Source organism: Aptenodytes patagonicus, chromosome 7 (assembly GCF_965638725.1).
Source record: "Aptenodytes patagonicus chromosome 7, bAptPat1.pri.cur, whole genome shotgun sequence".
NCBI lineage: Eukaryota > Metazoa > Chordata > Aves > Sphenisciformes > Spheniscidae > Aptenodytes > Aptenodytes patagonicus.
In genome coordinates, this window is record NC_134955.1 from 70,988,451 (window position 1) to 71,004,880 (window position 16,430).

At 50.2% G+C, this 16,430-nt stretch overlaps 2 protein-coding genes across 2 annotated transcripts; both read right to left on the bottom strand.

Moving 5' to 3' along the window:
* Positions 1-119: 119 nt before the first annotated feature.
* On the bottom strand, positions 120-1,616 carry MGAT2 (alpha-1,6-mannosyl-glycoprotein 2-beta-N-acetylglucosaminyltransferase). Its single transcript, XM_076345810.1, has one exon. The coding sequence runs from the start codon at positions 1,591-1,593 to the stop codon at positions 247-249; it is 1,347 nt and encodes a 448-aa protein (XP_076201925.1). The 5' UTR covers positions 1,594-1,616; the 3' UTR covers positions 120-246.
* Positions 1,617-6,657: 5,041 nt separating this feature from the next.
* On the bottom strand, positions 6,658-15,700 carry LRR1 (leucine rich repeat protein 1). Its single transcript, XM_076345812.1, has 4 exons — positions 15,512-15,700; positions 15,316-15,414; positions 10,325-11,052; positions 6,658-7,666 (listed from the first exon to the last, which is right to left on the bottom strand). The coding sequence occupies exons 1-4, from the start codon at positions 15,689-15,691 to the stop codon at positions 7,414-7,416; spliced, it is 1,260 nt and encodes a 419-aa protein (XP_076201927.1). The 5' UTR covers positions 15,692-15,700; the 3' UTR covers positions 6,658-7,413.
* Between the last annotated feature and the right edge of the window lie 730 nt (positions 15,701-16,430).

Genomic DNA, 16,430 nt, shown 5'->3' on the forward strand with positions numbered 1-16,430 from the left:
AAGACGGCAGCCGTCACTTTTTGCCCAGGGGCTGCGACGCTGCTCCGAGCGGCCCGGCAGCAGCAAGTAACCTGTTTGCAAAACCTGGTTGCCGAACATGAAAGATTACTATTTTGGGACACCTTTTACAAGAATGTTTATTCATATTAAAGCAGAAACCAACTCATAAATGCTTTTTATACACGTGTGTGCCTGTAAAAGACAGTATGGGACAACTCAAAAAGAAAAAGGCTGCGAGAACGATCCTCACTGAAGTCGGCGGTAACTTTTACAGAGTTCGTGGTCCCTAATATCTCCCCACCCTCCGTTTTTCACATGAGGGGAAAGGGGTGCCATGGAGTACCTTTTACTGACACTCATCGTTTCGGGAAACAGGTACTGTTGGTTGCTGTTCAAGAGAGAGTCGATTTTGGCACTCTGGGTGGATGGTCTGCAGGATTTCTTGTGGTGCATGCCACAGTCCCCCGTGTGAAAGATCCTGGGGATTTCGGGAACCAGCACTTTCCAGAACTTTGGAAGACAAGAGACAGTCAAGTGCTGCAGAGTCCAGTCCCAGTTGTAGTCATCGTAGGTGCAGAAGGCGTCCGTGCACTCGATGAGCTTCTGGTAGGTGTCTCTGCCGAAGGCCATGCCCATGTTGTGCTCGGTGGACTTCCACGTCTTCATCTCCACCTTGTCGGCGCGGCCGGCGAAGCCACCGCGGACGGGGCTGTAGGTGCCCAAGGAGACGATCTGGCACTCGGGGCACTCCCGCTCGCGCAGGGCCCAGAGCTTTTTGAGGACGTGGTAGAAGTCGGGCGCCAGGTAGTGGTCCTCCTCCAGGAAGAGGACGGGCCCGGCGTGCTCCCGCAGCGCCCGCACCCGCTCCCAGACGAAGTGCAGCTTCCACCACCAGTGGTGCTTGGTCTGGGAGAAGCGAGCTTCGCGGTAGTGCCCGAAGGAGTCGGGGTACTCGGCGTTGATGCAGCCCAGGCGCAGGGCCGCCGCCTTGCCCACGTCGCGGGGGCAGTCGCGGGGGTCGTGGCCGGGGAACTCGCGGGGGTAGAGCTGGATGCTGAAGGGGAAGAAGACCTGCAGGACGGGGCAGAAGTCCACGCGTGCCGCCAGCCGGTTGAGCTCCTCGGCCCACAGGTCGTGGCTCAGCACCAGCAGCACGTTCTCCACTCCCGCCGCCCGCCGCAGCGACTCCAGCAGCAACCGCAGGTGCTCGGCTCGATCGTGCACCTGCACCACCAGCACCACGTCGGCGGCGGCGGCGGACCGCGCCGGGAAGCGCCCGGCGTTCCGCACCGGTTGGTCGAAGTTCAGCCGGTAAACGAGCGAGCGGTAACTCAGCGTCCCGTTCTCGGCGAGCAGCGGCGGTGCTGGAGACGCAGCCGAGGCGTTAGCGGCGGGCCGGCGCGGCGGCGGCGGCGGCTCGCTGACCCGCGGCGGCTCCCCGGTGGTACCGGTACCGCCCCGCTGCTGCTGCTGCTGCTGCTGCTGCCGCCTCCGCCCGCCGCCTCCGCCACCGCTTCCCCACAGCGCCAGCGCGCAGACGGCCAGCGCCAGCGCCAGCAGCAACACCTTCCGCTTGTAGATCCGCAGCCGCATCCTTCCCGGCGGCGGCGGCCGCCGCTCGCCGCCGCCCTCCCGCCGCCGCCGCCGCCGTCGTCGTCGCCGCCGCCGCCGCTCCCTCAGGCAGAGCGCGCCCGCGCGCGCGCGCCGCCGCCGCCGCCGCCGCCGCCGCCCCACGCGCGCGCGCGCCGCCGCCGCCTCCCTATTGGTCGCCGGCGCCGTCACTCGCCGCCGCTTCCGCCGGCGGGGGCCGCGCAGCCGCCCGTCCGCCATCGCCTCAGCCGGGAGGCGGGCGGCGCTGCGGGACGGGCTCGGCCGAGCCCGTCCCGCAGCGCCGCCCGCCTCCCGGCCCCGGCCCCCCTCTCCCCCGAGGGCTGCCCTGCAGATTGATTGGTCAGCGTTAATTGTGTGTGTGTGTGGGGGGGGGGGGTTAGTGATTAGCCAAAGCGTGCCCCAAGCCGGCGGGTTGGGGAACCGTTGCGGAACGGCGGGGCCACGGGAAGAAAATCCCTCTAAATTTGGAGGAGTGAGAGAAAACAATCCTAGAACCGCGAGAACAAGGGAAGAAAACCACCCCAGGTTTGCGGGAATGACGGAAGAGAAAATAATTCGAGATCTGCAAGAGTAACACCCAAGAAAATCAACGCTTTCGCACGAATTGCAAAGAATAAGAGAAGAAATTTCTTTGCAAATTGCAAGGATAAGAAAAGAAAATGATCCTAGGATTGCAAGAATAAGACAGAACCATTCTAGACTTGAAAGAATAATACAACTTCAGAATGGCAAGAATAAGAAATAAGACTAGATATAAGAATAAGAATGGCAAGAATAAGACTAGATCTAAGGGAGAAATTGTTTACGCTGAGGGTGGTGAGACACTGGCCCAGGTTGCCCAGAGAGGTGGTGGATGCCCCATCCCTGGAAACATTCCAGGTCAGGCTGGACGGGGCTCTGAGCACCCTGATCTAGTTGAAGATGTCCCTGCCCACGGCAGGGGGGTTGGACTAGATGGCCTTGAGAGGTCCCTTCCAACCCAAACCATTCTGTGATTCTAGGATTCTAAGAATGCAAGAATGAGAAATTGATTCTAGGATGGCAAGAATAAATTTATTCTAGATTTGCAAGAATAACGCATAAGAAGAAAATAATTCTAGAATTGCAAGAATGCAAGAAAATAATTCTAGAATTGCAAGAGTAATACATAACAATTCTACAATTACAAGAATACTACATAATTCTAGAATTACAAGAATACAAGACAATCATTCCATAATAAGACAATCATTCTAGAATTACAAGAATATAATAAAATAATTCTACAATTACAAAAAATTGCAATAATTACTCTTGTAATTCTATACTTTGTGTCCCAGCCCCTCTCCTCGGTGGGCACGGGCCAGTTGTGAACTTTGGTGACCATTTTGTGCAATGTCCCACGGCGTGGCGTGCTCCTGAGGCTCCGGTACCGTCACCCACGCAGGTCCTTGGGACCTGCAGGAGCAGGAGAGTTCTACCCCCCGCGGCTCCACTTTGTGCTCACAGAAATTGTGCCAGTTTTGCTTCGAAAAGCTTCACAAACCTGACGGCCGTCCCCGAGCCGAGTTTGGGGGCGGTGGCGGCTGGCAGCCCCAGCGCGGGTTTCCAGGAGGCCCTGGACCCGTCACGGCTGCGGAGCGAATGGCAGCGCTGGCACGTCCCAGCCGTGTCTAGCAGGAGTTTGTGACCGTCTCTGCCTGCCTGCGGCAGCGGCCCCGTGTTTCACGAGCACCCTGCCACGGGTTTTGCGACGTTTCCGAGGGTCTCCGCTGCGCCTCATCCCTTACTAGCTCTAAACCGCGGTTTTCAGGAGGCTGCTACCACCTCCTCCTCCTCCTGCGCAGGGTGGTACCGATATGTGCAGGTTTGGGGGTTGTTTTATTTTTCAGTCTGGGTTAACATCAATATTCATTTCCACAATTTTAAGTATTTCTTGCCCCAAGAAGGCGGCCTCCGCAGAGCCAGATTTAACGTCTTGCACAGCCGTGGGTAAAACTCCGGCAACCGAATTACCGTCCAGTTGGGATAACAGAGCTTCCCTCTCACCCAGGCAGCATACGGATAAACACATTAAAGATCGCAAAGCACTCGGATAACGCAAAGTGGCATTGGCAAAGCACAGTCCGGCCAATTAAAGAATGATCCAATCTGCCGCTAGCCCAGCTTGCAGCAGCATTCGGGAGTATTGAATCGAGATCGGCCGTCAAGGCTTTTTCCCCCAGACGAGACGGGTAAGTACAGGTTTCAATTGCATTTAAAAGCATCTCACATTAGACAGCGTCCTCAAATTCTGGGTGAGAGCCATCCGTGGCTTTAACCTGATGAGACTAAGCCCCGCAGCACTCGACTCTGCAACGTCTGAGGCAAACGCCAGACGTCTCGGGCACAACATTAACAGAAGGGACCAGGGCGATGCTTCCGTTCGGGACATGGTTTTACTGAGGGTTTCACAGCTTGACCTTTGCTGACTACAGCTGAGGTTTGCATAACCCAGCAAGTTTCTCCCAATCACCTGGGCACAACTGGTGGTTTTCAAGCGAGGCATTAAAAAAGAGCACTCCTTAAAAGAGGGAGGCTGGTCTCTGCCACAAAGTCGGTTTGATTCAATCCGATCGCGTTGCTACAAATAGGAAATGCCATGTAAATGGCCCTACAGAGTTCCTCGCAAGTATGATAAATGAGGTAGAATAGTTTCTTGGGAGAACAATTTTTGCCCGGTCCCGTTTTCTCTACGAAAAGCCCTAGACACAGCACTTGGGTCACGCACGCTCCTGCGCTTGCAGCATCAGACGACGGAACTGTGCCTGTGCCTACAATGGCGTCCACACCTGCTAGCTGGCTTTTTCCCCAAATGAGCCCCGCGCGCCGATGAGAAGCGAGCTGAAGGAGATCTAAGAGACACCGCAGTTGTCTTGCTGGCAGGCAAGGAAAACCGCTGGAGAAGACGCTCCTGAAAGGAGCGATTTCTGCTTTGGCTTTACCTAACTCTGAAGAACGGCTTTGGCTCTGGGCTCCTTCGCCACCTCCTGGCTGGCTGACAGCAGGCAGCCCCGGCTCGGCAGAGCGCAGGCACGGAGCGCTGCAGCAGCCGCCCCGGCAATGCCGCCGCCGCTGCCCCGGCTGCTCATCCCTCTGCAGCCAGCAAGACTCAAACCCCAACTAACTCATCAAGCGCCTTGCCGTCTCTGGGATGAAGCTGCAATGGGAGAACTTCACCCTGCTGAGACAAATGCTTTGCAGCACGGAGGGAGCTTGTTTGGGGGGATTGCAAGACACTGAGAATGTTAAGTCGGCTGGAACAGATTCCCAAGGGAACCTGGGGATATTGTACACCCCTCCGACCCCTCTGCTTGGCTGCACAAGACTTCCCTTCATCTTTTGTTGGAAGGTGGGAAAGCAGGGAGTTTAGAAAGCTCCTCCGCACGTTTGACCTCTGTGGAGACAGCAAGATGACAGCATGCTGGGGATGTCGCTGCGTTGGTAGAAGGTGCGCTCTGGTACTAACGCAGCGATGGCTGGGGAAGAACCTCTGCAGGACAGGGCTCCGGCACCCTACCGCCCTCCTCGATGCTGTGTCAGCTGCTGTAGTTTCAGAGGATTAAGGGAAGCCAAGTCAGTTTTGGGGATGACATTCGCTTCAGAGGTAATGGCAGCCCAGTGTGCACAGATGGGATTTAAAAAAACCCCAGCGGTACGTGCAGAGCTGGCAGCAAAATATTCCCATACAAAAAGCCCTTTCCCACAGTTCAGAGCCTCCCTTTCATGCCAAGGGAGGCTGCACTCCTCTTCACGTTGGCCTTTAACCCCCCAGCTGATCCCTTCTCCCAGCACAGCAGGGCTTGGACAGGACTTCACAGCCTACCCACCCCTCGCTAGCAGGCTGCTCGCGTCCTGGGCCACGCAGGTGCGGTTTCCTCCTCTGCCCAGCACAGCTGGCTCCCCTGGAAGGCTCTCAGCCGCTGCACAGACACCCACACATCTGCACCTCCATCTAAAATTCCTGAGAAGTCCCACTGGTGGCCAAATTTCTGTGTCTACTCCACTTCCCTCCTCTTAATTACGCACTCCACCTAAAAGGTGTTTTTCCAAATGAGTAATCTTCAGGCTGCTGCAATCGGGACGGGATCTCTCTCCCTTTACAACAGCATTAGCATATGACTATTTAAAACCTCCCGGGGTTAGATCTGCAGTGCTTTCCAAAGATCGGTATTGAGGTAAACAGGCACACTTAGCTTCCTCCTTCACAAGTTCTCTGTAGTTGAAGAGCAACATAGAAGGAATGATTCATCCAAATCTTCCTGTAGTTGCTTAAAAGTTACTGCTTTACAAATACTGTACGAAGAGAACACAGTCATTTTGACGTTCGCGCAAAGTTTCAATGACACTCTATTTCTAGAATAAAGGTTCCTCTTCCTCAGGAAAATGCATCTCTTGGCCTTGTCAGAGCAAAGCCCTTCAGCAGGAGTGCTTCAATATTTACTTCTGCTGTGAATGTCTCGGATTAGTGAAGAGTTTGAAACTGATGATTTTTAAAACGTGGATGAAGGCTGTGCTCGCGTAGGAGACGTTAAATGATACCTGCAAGCCAGTACCTTCTTCCAAAGCCTGCTGCCGCCTTTCAGGCTGCTCCTCACGCTGTACATCACATCTAGCTGTCACTTAAAGCCCAGCCTAGATCAGTTCTACACTCGGTAACTACAGATGTCTTGTTTTCCCATTGAAACTACATATACTTGCCACAGTGGCGTGTTTTTCTATGACCTGAAGAGATGCAAAGTGTGTAATTCGCTCCCGGGCAGTCAATACCGCTTCAAAAATAACAGCGTAACATACTCCCTCCAAGCCATCACGTGTTCCAGGGCATGGGACACCTAAAGACTTCTCAAGGGACTTTCGTTCCATGCTGTTTCAATTCCCCAGCCGGGGACCAGCTGACGAGACATGAAATAAGGGTGCGGGTACTCTCAAGTATTTCGGTACCTTCACCGGGAAAAAGGCCGGGAGCTAATCCCTAGAATACACTGGGTGAAAAAACCATTAGAGAAAACACAATTCACATGTACATAGAAGGGTTTCAAAATTTAATAAGTCGACACAGTGAACAATTCAAGAATCTTTAAAATGTGAGAGTTAAGAAACAAAGTTTAGGTCACACATTTAGAAAAAGACATTTCTTGTATAACAAAGAGAGAAAACCAAACACATTTGCTCTGGTAAAATCCAGCAATGCTGGTCCCTGCTTGAAGTGAGAACGCTGTAACAGAACTTTTTAAAAAGAAGCACCTGGAATTACACGACCGGTTTTGAACTGCTCACACCGTCATTTCTTCTCACAGCAGCCTACCAAGTTGCTCTACAGTAAACAAGTCAGGAAGAGTCCAGTCCAGTGATAAAGTCAACACAGTTGTCTCCTGTAGGCAGAGTTCAGAGCCTCAAGTGTAAGTAAGCAAAGCAGTTTGATATACGCTCACCTTCCTTCTCCTGACAAGAAGAAACCACTTACACCACGAAACAAAGAAAATTGTCATGATACTCCAAACAAAGTCACAGTAATAGGAAAAAGAAAGCAAAATACATTCTAAGGAAGATTCGTTCGAGCTAAGCATCGCTTTTTATTCCAACCAAAGGGAGATTCTAGTGGTGGAGGAACAGAGTCAGGCCGCCGGATCAGGCTGACAGTGCCCCCTCACCTCAAGGCTGACATTTGCTATCTGCAGCAAATGCCCAATGACAGCACGTGTGGGTAACAAGCAGAAAACAATTTCAGGCTCCTCCGTCACCGGACAGAACTTCAGGCAGAGCTTTTGCGCCCGTGAATGGTCACCCGTTACTCTGCAGGTACCTATCCAGGAACTGGGAATAGCAGTCTAGAGAACAGAAGTAGCAGATGATGGGTGCTTCCGTACCTCCCATGTTATCCACGAGGACCACGGTGTGAGCTACGTGATGGAGATTCATGGTCACCGTGATTTGAATGAAGCTGCTCAGACAGGCACTTCTACACTGGCATGTTTTAGCCACTTCCAGATCTTCACAAAGGTGAGAAGGAAGGAGATGACAACCATAAGGGATTCTGTTGAACAAGAGGAGTACGTGTGAATTCACTACAAAATTAACCAATGTCACTCAAACGCAGTGACACGCCATATGCACCAGGTGGAAGAAACGTCCTTCTGGGATCATAGACAACGCAAATCTGAAATTTTGCCACTTGCAATGTTGGCCTGGTTAGGAATTAAACGCCACTTTCCAAGACAGTCACTAAAAACATGCAGCCGTGTTACTGACCCCGAAGTAGCGAGGCCCTGAACTCCAGAAGACACTGCAGTAAGAACTAGGGAGTTCACACAAATTGTAACAGCCTGTATCACAGCCGTAGAGAATTAGAGATAGAGAATTACAAAGAAGATCAAGAATAATGAGACAACTGGGTACATATCTGCTCTTCCCTCACATTATCCAGGATGATCACCGTATTTCATCCTGGCCTGATAAGGCACCCACAATTTATTCCTCGCTCTCTAACATGAAGAAGTGGTAGCAGCGTAAAAACACTGTATCCAGAGGAAACGGGAGATAAAATGAGCCTTTTTACAGTAGTACTAACCTTGCAGACAATAAATTAGGGTTCTCTTGATACACCGCTCTCTGCGTCCATCACGTCAATAATGACATTCAGTGACAGGAACAAGAATTGCTTCTTTTTAAATTCGCAGCAGAGTGGCATTGTGTTTGGGGTACAAAACAAATAATTTCCCTGAAGTACTTTGTCAAGTTAACTTCAAAGTGTGGGTATCGCCGGTGCCCAGCTGTCACTCGAGACTCCCAGAATAGGTCTCACTGACTCACATCCCGACTACACCTACATATTCCCAATTCTTTCTACACACCATCATTCACATAGCTAAGACTCCTGTGGTTTTTTTTTTTTTCACCACTTCAATTTTGGGACATCCTTTTTTCCGGTCAGGACAAGCATAATCACAGCTCTGGTACTTGCCCAGCATGCCACTGTGAAGACTGATTTCCAAACATTTGCTTTCCTGTCTTTCCTCCTTCTGTTTTTCTTCCTTTCTCGAAGTTTTTATAGCCCATCATCACTCCTGTTTCCCATTCTTTGTTAATTCTCACCTCCAGTGAATGTCAGACGGAATGCCTGTTGCCCACTTGTTAGATTTTTTTCTTTTCCATTTAAGATAATCAGGACTGCTCTGACCAACGCTGTCTCCTAATAATCACAGACCCGTGGGCAAGGGGACTGTTTCCATTGCCCCTTGTCTCACTGAGACTCCTGGAGCAGAAAGCCTTTTTTGTTCTGTGTGGTGCCGGTTTTTTTAAAGCCTGCTGCATGGGGGCCAGGGGCTGGGTTAACGACTAGGTATCCTTAGGTACTCCGGTAATGTAACTGAGCACCAAAATCTAACCAGTTGAGGGATTCTGTTCGCTAGAAAAAAAAACATGCCTTAATAATATTTATATCAAAACCACTGCAATTTATATAAAGTTGGGAAAGGAGACACGTGGAGTTTAATTACTCTAATAAAACCAGCAAGGTCAGAAGCAGATAAGATTTGAACCAGAACATTTGGTTGCTCAGCTCATTTCCAGGGTGTGCCCTGCATGCCTGTGGACACCTTTAGCACAGACTTCCGAGCAATTAACCCAGGTTTACGGGGCGCTCCCCACCCCCAAGGCAGGAACGGGCACAGAACGTAGATTAGGAACACTTCAAGTCTGTCTCTCGACCCCTTTCTGTACCCATGACTCTATTCCGTCTTCTTGCTCCCTTTCCACCCAGAACGGGGTGGGAGTAGCAGCAGCTGGTACTGGAAGGATCACAGGCAGCGGCACGCAGGCAGAGCTGTGTAAGCGGTGTGAGGGAAGGGGAGAAAACTGATGACAAACAGCAGCCTGGCAAGGATGATGATTACTTGGTGAAATAATAATTTTAAAATTACCTCAGAACTGGGCTTCTCCGCATAGGCCAGAACACCCTCGCTCCAACACCAAAGGAAATTAACAGCTCAAGGAAAACCTAAGGTAGGGAGAAGCCTGCAGCAGGTCATGCCAACTACAGCGTGACGCTTCCCCTCTGAGATGCCACCTCGCGGTACCTTTCTAACACTACTCGGCTTGCGTAAGGTCCCATCTCAAGCAGAGGCAGGCCGACCCATGTCTGTAACTAGGAGCTGTATGGTAGAAGGTAACCTTTTGCCAGCACGCTATCCTCACACGGGAAGGGACAGCGACAGGCTAATGGGTATCACACACAGTTTTAGTGTACTTTAATGTGAGCGCAAGATGAAGGGCAACCATGTTTGAAAGCCATTTCCAAGCTAGAGCCCGACACAAAGTACGATCAGTGCCACAAAACCCACTGTAATGTAAGCTCCTCAATACAAAATGCCAGAAGTGGTTCAGGGTTGTAGAACTGATTCTCTTTTCCCATGCTTGGGCAAGAATACTCTGTTACGGTACCCCCATTTTGTGGATAAAAACATTTCAACCTATAGCTTTCTCTAAATGCTTCCAAGTCACTAATTTACGGCATTATCCTGTATAACAAAGGAACTATTTCACAAGTAGAATTCAAAGCAACTTTAACCATGTGATTTTTAATAGGTGAGGAGCAATAGCCACTGACAGGAAAAAAAACCAAGTCAGGAAAGTTTAGACTCGACAGGTTTGAAACGGAGTAGGTGCAATGTGTTACCCACCATGCTACTCTTACCTGTAATTTACGGTTGCTCTTGCAGCACACTCTAATAAAGTCAATGGTATTTTCAGTTGTATGTTGGGAACAAGCGGATTCGGCTGTTCAAAAGGATTTCCAAAGAGATCCAAGTTCTCAAGACAGAGTTTCCTAAAGTCACTGGGCAAGAAAGGAAGTTTGTTTCGAGCTGCTGACAGAAAGCGTAGATGATCTAACTGGCCAATCTTGAATGGCAACCTAATCAACTCATTGTCATCGAGTTTTAAATTAACGAGTTCTCGCAGCTGGCAGAACTGAATTGGAAGTGCTTTAATTTTGTTTTGGCTGAGGTCCAAGAACTGAAGAGATTTCTGAAGGGTGGAGTTGCACAGAGCCCCACTGAAGGACTCCAGGTGATTGTCGTGCAAATTAAGCTCTTGAAGACAGATCAGGTCACCAATAGTAGCTGGCAGCTGCTTAATATGATTATGACTTAGGTCTAGTTTTCGCAGTTTCTTCAAACAAAGCACACGTGTGTCGATCCGAGCGAGTTTGCAGTACGAGGCTTGGAGATGTTCGAGAGAGTAAGGAAAGTTTTTGGTGAGAGGATAGTCCCTTCTTGAAGTTATGATCATTTTTGTCTTAGGTTTTTCAACTTCCGAGGTCTTTGCTGGTACCAGAGCTGAGAGCGGGAGAGCTCCTGTGTCGGTCCCTTGGTGAGCCAGTCTCACAGCTGAAAGGAAATTCTTTAAATTGCTGGCATTTGCCTACAGGAAAACACAAATGTGGAATTAAAAGTTCATTATTCTTGTGCTCATTTGTACTAACACTTTCTGAACTATTTTGTACATGTATCAGGAGATACTAACTCAGCAGGGCAATGAAATGGGAAAGGGAAACAACTCGGGCTTATTAGGTTGACGTGCTGTTTACAGTATTTAAGAACAAATGGCATGCAATTTGAATGAGAAGTTACGACCTCTGAATAATCTAGATCAAACGAACTGCGTTGCATTACTCAGAAAAGGAACAAAGCACTGAATTCACAGCTGAAAATAAAGTACAGAAAAAAAGCCTGATGCACTGTGATCTTCCTAACCTGCAACATGATGAAGGGACAGTTTATAAAAACACAGACAGGGAAATCGGAGATCTAAAACTTGGGGCAATCATTTCTGAAAGTTGCGAGGAAGGAAACGGATGGAAGCTGAGGTTAAATTTAACATAAAGGAAGGTGGAAAGCTTCAAGGCAGGTTAAGTAAGTGCTTCTGGTCACACAGAGCTCTGTTTGGTTGTGCCAGCATCAAACAAGAGGATAGTTATTTGCAGTCCTGCAAACAACTGACTAATTTTGTTTTAGGTGGGGTATAATATAATGGCAGTAAGGATAGAGTCTCAAATTAATGGGATATCAGATGACCTGTATTTTAAATAAAGGTCAAGAAAGCTGTGATACATTTGTTGTACTGATATAATTAAGTTTTATGAATAACAGGGTGACCACATGTTTCTCTTTGAAATTTCCCAGCAAGTCTCTACTCAAGCTGACGTGCAGCTGACAGACACTAAGCTATAAAGTGAATTATAGAATAAAAAGCACGGTGCATCCATACAACTAAAAGTCATCTCTCACTGCAGGAAAGAACAAACTTGGAGTTTTGGCATGGCTCTGAGAGTCGAGAGGTTTGCACTCTGTTCCCAGCTGTAACTTGCCAAAGCCTAGTGACACCCATTTCTGCACCTGAAAGACAATTTTGCTCCTAAATGTATTTGTTTATACCAAATTCTACAGCATCCAGAACTAGATTACATAATACGCTATTAAGCATCTAGCACAACAGAGCAATGATCTTGGAGACTTCTGGATGCTAAATGTGATATAAATAAAGACAATAAAGGTCAAACATATTTGACTGCATCAGTAACCTAAAATGACTGTTCTCCTTAAGCATCCCATGCACATCTATTCTTTCAACTCCCGATGTGATACCCTCCAGACACGGGGCAGCTGCATGCCAAACACCTTTGTATCCAAGACCACCAACATTCATTATCTCAGCCAATCTAACTAAAACATTTAGCTATGGGACTCCCCGTAACTACAGGCAGATTTGTCATGTTTCCGAGGGTAATAAATAGCTAACTAAATTTGGAATTAAGGAGAAAAAGTCCTCCCGATCTGTAAAGATCAAGTAAAATACATAACTATACATTAGAATTGAGTTACAGGCAATATTTCTTTGATCTCAAAGCATGAGAGGCAACAGATACCTGTTTCTTGTAGCCAAAAGCTCTAGGTTGTTAAGAATAAGTTTATGGGCTGTTCACATGCCTTCAAAATAAGAGTACTTTCTGTTTTGGATCCTTGAGACACATTTCCTCCACAATAGCTTTGTAAAGGCAATGTAGTATCTGTAAACCCTGCTGTTGAGAAACCTCGAGTATGTTGAGAAAAATACTAAGACACATCTAAGAAAAAAAGCAAAGAATTAGTTGGAAGAGCTCAGGATGCAATTTTCTGCCCCAAGTCTGAAGTCTCAATGGCAGAAAAGATGTCGGGAAAAGAGGTTAATCTGCGTTGATGCCTTACACATCCCTTGTTTCAGAACTAAATGAATGATGACAAGGCAATCAGAGATTACATGGATTTCCGACCTTGCGTGCAATGCAGCAGGCACAGGCTTGCTGAAGGGGAAAAAAAAACAAAAAAAAACAAACGCACAGTGACTTTAGTATTTTTGCTCCAGGGTTGAATGCTCCAGACTGACGTTTCTCAACTTAATTTCTGATGTGGCTGAATGCAGCAAATCGCACCGCCTGGCAGAGTACAAAGAGTGGGGTTTTGCACAGTAGTTGCACGCAATCGGTATAGTCATACCTGGAAATCTCTTTCCCACAAAGCTTTTGTCCACCTTTGAGAGTTAAGAAGCCTTTCTCTAATGAAATTATGAAAGACTAGCAGAAACACTACAGAAAAGTAATTTTAAATTGGGTTTCCGGATTTGGAGCATTTAAGAGGAACATATAGTATCACTGGCTTTGGAAGAATTCAGTGGATTTGTTCCCAAAGCTTGACAGTATGAGGGCAAGCCTTATGCTAAAAATGGGGAGCGAGAATCTAGCCTCCTTAGAGCAACTCTGGTCATTATTCTAACTCCTGTTTAATTAGATTCAGTCGAGACCTTCTTTTCAGTCTGACAACATCATGGACCATCTTCTCATACAGAAAACAACAGATGTAGTTCTTAACTAAATTACTACCCACACTGAAAGAATGTCTGTCACACAGTTTCCTTACAGGCCCTGTAAGTGGTCTAAATCAGATCTTGTAGCACTAAGACACAGACCTTTGCTCTCTAATTTTATACTACTAGTAGATCCTCTTACAACAGGCCTGCTTTTTGTACCTTTGTTCCGAGATAAAAACTTTTTGACTTCTTACACATCAGCAGAAATGTTCAGAGTAAAGGATGTAGAACCAGAAGTTATTCTGGATCTAATGCAACGTGCATGAGTTTTCTTGTTTGCAAGATACATAGCACATTTGCTTCTGACAAGAAAAACTTATTTTAATTGGATTTGGACACACACTGCTGCTTTTCTATTTAACCCTGTAAGGCGAACTGCTCTCTTCATCAAATTAAGGCTGCTTTCCTTACCACCACAGCCTTCACTCTTGCACAGACAAGGTATTTCCAGATCACCATAGCACTGTGCCACGTTCTGCAAAATCTTGGGCTACCACAGCTATATTCCGTTATCGGTCTTATTCCCAATAAAATAAGTGCTTTTTCTTTCTTTCTGGGACATACTCGTTTTCTTTTCAGTAAGTCACTGTCCCGAGTACAGATTCATTCACCTTGTTTCTCAAGCAGACCTCGCAGCCTGCCCCGAGCTCCACTCCACTGGGGCGAGACTGTTGTCAGTGCCCGTTGCAGCTGCAGTTTAAACACACCCTGTGCATTTCTCCTTAGGCCCTTTGAGAAAGCGTACTGCTTGTGAAGGAGTAAGCTTCACCACTCATGATTACAGCTGCTCAGTCTGACATCACCAAAATTCTTAAAGGATTCTCCTTCAGGCCAAAGAATCACAGTTGCAACAGAAAGTCAAAATGATTTTCCAAATAAGCAATCGATATTATTTGCTTTTATTTACACATCCTAACTCCAAGGTTTTAGAAAAGCTGTCCTGCCTTCCTCTTCTACAAGGCTACAACAGATTACTGGAACGGGCACAGAAGAAAAACTTAACAACATAAAAATTGAACATATATGTGATATTTTTGGTGAGTTTAGTGTTATTAAAAACACTTTACAGCTTCCAAATATTCCACGAACTGTAAATAAATACATCGGTGAGCCCTACTATCAGCTAAGCATTAAGGCGAGATGGTGCCTGTACCGCTGATCCATACCACGTGTCTCCAGCTTTGAAAACCACAGTGGGCACGCTGCTTGTCCACCAAGACAAGAGTATTCTCCATTTTTTTTTTCATTAGAAAGACTGCAAGCAATAACCGTTTCACAGAATTTACGGCCAAAGAGCAAGATATTGTACAGAGAGATGAAAAAAGTTGTTTCTCTCTAAACAGGAGATGAAGAACAACATGAAAAATGGACTTTTCCGCTCCTGCTGTTTCTCCAGAGGGAGCAGAAAGGAGAATCAGAACACAGCCCAGCAAAGAAGCTGGGCTCAGCCTTCCTGGCACAAAATGAGCGAGCTCCCTTATGTTTCCCTTCCTGCTGTAGCCTGTTGAGGACATACAAAGCCAAGCTCCTTCACGCTGCCTCGCTCACGTCCCCTGTGCCAACGCTGCGGCAGGGCAAAGACGACTGTTAAGACGAGACTTGGTCGCAGCGTGGCACTTGTCAGACGGACCCCCGAGCAGGCAGCCTGGGGACCCACTGGGGCCCGTCCAGCACCCCGGCGAGCCGCCCTGCCGCCTCCACACGCCGCTCGGTTTCGAGCACGGGCAGAGCACCGAGACCTCGGCGGTGTCCTGGGCCGCCAGCCGCGACCCCCGCACCCACCTTGCTGAGGCAGACGTCCACGGCGGGCTCCCGGAGGCGCACGGTGGCCTTGCCCTCCTCCACGAACCGGGTGAAGAACCGTTCGATGTTCTCCTGCACCTACGGGGCACAGAGGACGCTCAGCAGCCGCGGCGGGACGAGGGTACCCGCCCCGGTCCCGGTCCCCCCCCCCTCCCCCCGGCGCCGCCGTCCCCACCTTGTAGCGAGCACCGACCCGGTCCCGCGCCGTGCACACCATGAGGTAAACGCCGCCGCCCCGCGCCCGTCCAGGCGGGCGGCCGAGCGAGAGGAGCGCCCTGGTGCCGCGGCCGCGGCCCCGCAGCCCGCAGGTGGGCAGGAGCCGGCTGACCACCTCCACCTCGCACTGCAGCCGCATCGCCGCCCGCCCCGCCACCGACCAACGGCCCGCTCAGGGGCGGGCGGGCGCCGCGGCGCCGCCCGGGGGCCTCCCGCGCTCTCCGCGCACAGGCGCCCGCCGCGATGCCGGGTTCCCGTGACTCCCGCCCCGCCGCCGCCGGCCAGGGGGCGCGGAGCCGCCCGGCGGAAGCGGTCACAGGGCGGGAAGGGAGGGCGGCGGTACCGGCAGCACCGGCAGCCGCCGGGCAGCCCGAGCGAGGGGCCCTCAGTGCGGGGCTGTGCGCCGGCGCCCCCTGGAGGAGGCGGCCGGCTCGGCTCGGCTCGGCTCGGCGGCAAGGGTCGAGGGCAGCGGCGGGCGTGAGGGGACACTGAGGGGACGGCGGGTGTGAGGGGGCATGGGCGAGCTGAGGGGACGGCGGGTGCGAGGGGTCGCGGCGGAGCACCCCTGTGGGCGCGCTGTGGTCCCCGATGGCCCCCGGGCTCGGTGAGCGGGGGTTGGCACCAGGTGCGGCACACCGCCCGCGCTGGCAGCAGCGAGGAGCCCAGGCCGGGGTGTGAGGAACACGGAACGGGGCAGGCGGGTTGCTCGGCCTCGGCGGCGGGACACGGCTGCTCACCGGGGCGAGCGGCTCTGTGCCGCAGGTCCGGCACCGCAGGCGAACCTTTTGGACAATTTCTACAATGTATGTAACAGAGGAATACAAGTTTTACAAGAAATGCTTCTGCGTGTTCGTTTGCAAAGGTACCAGCGCTCCCGG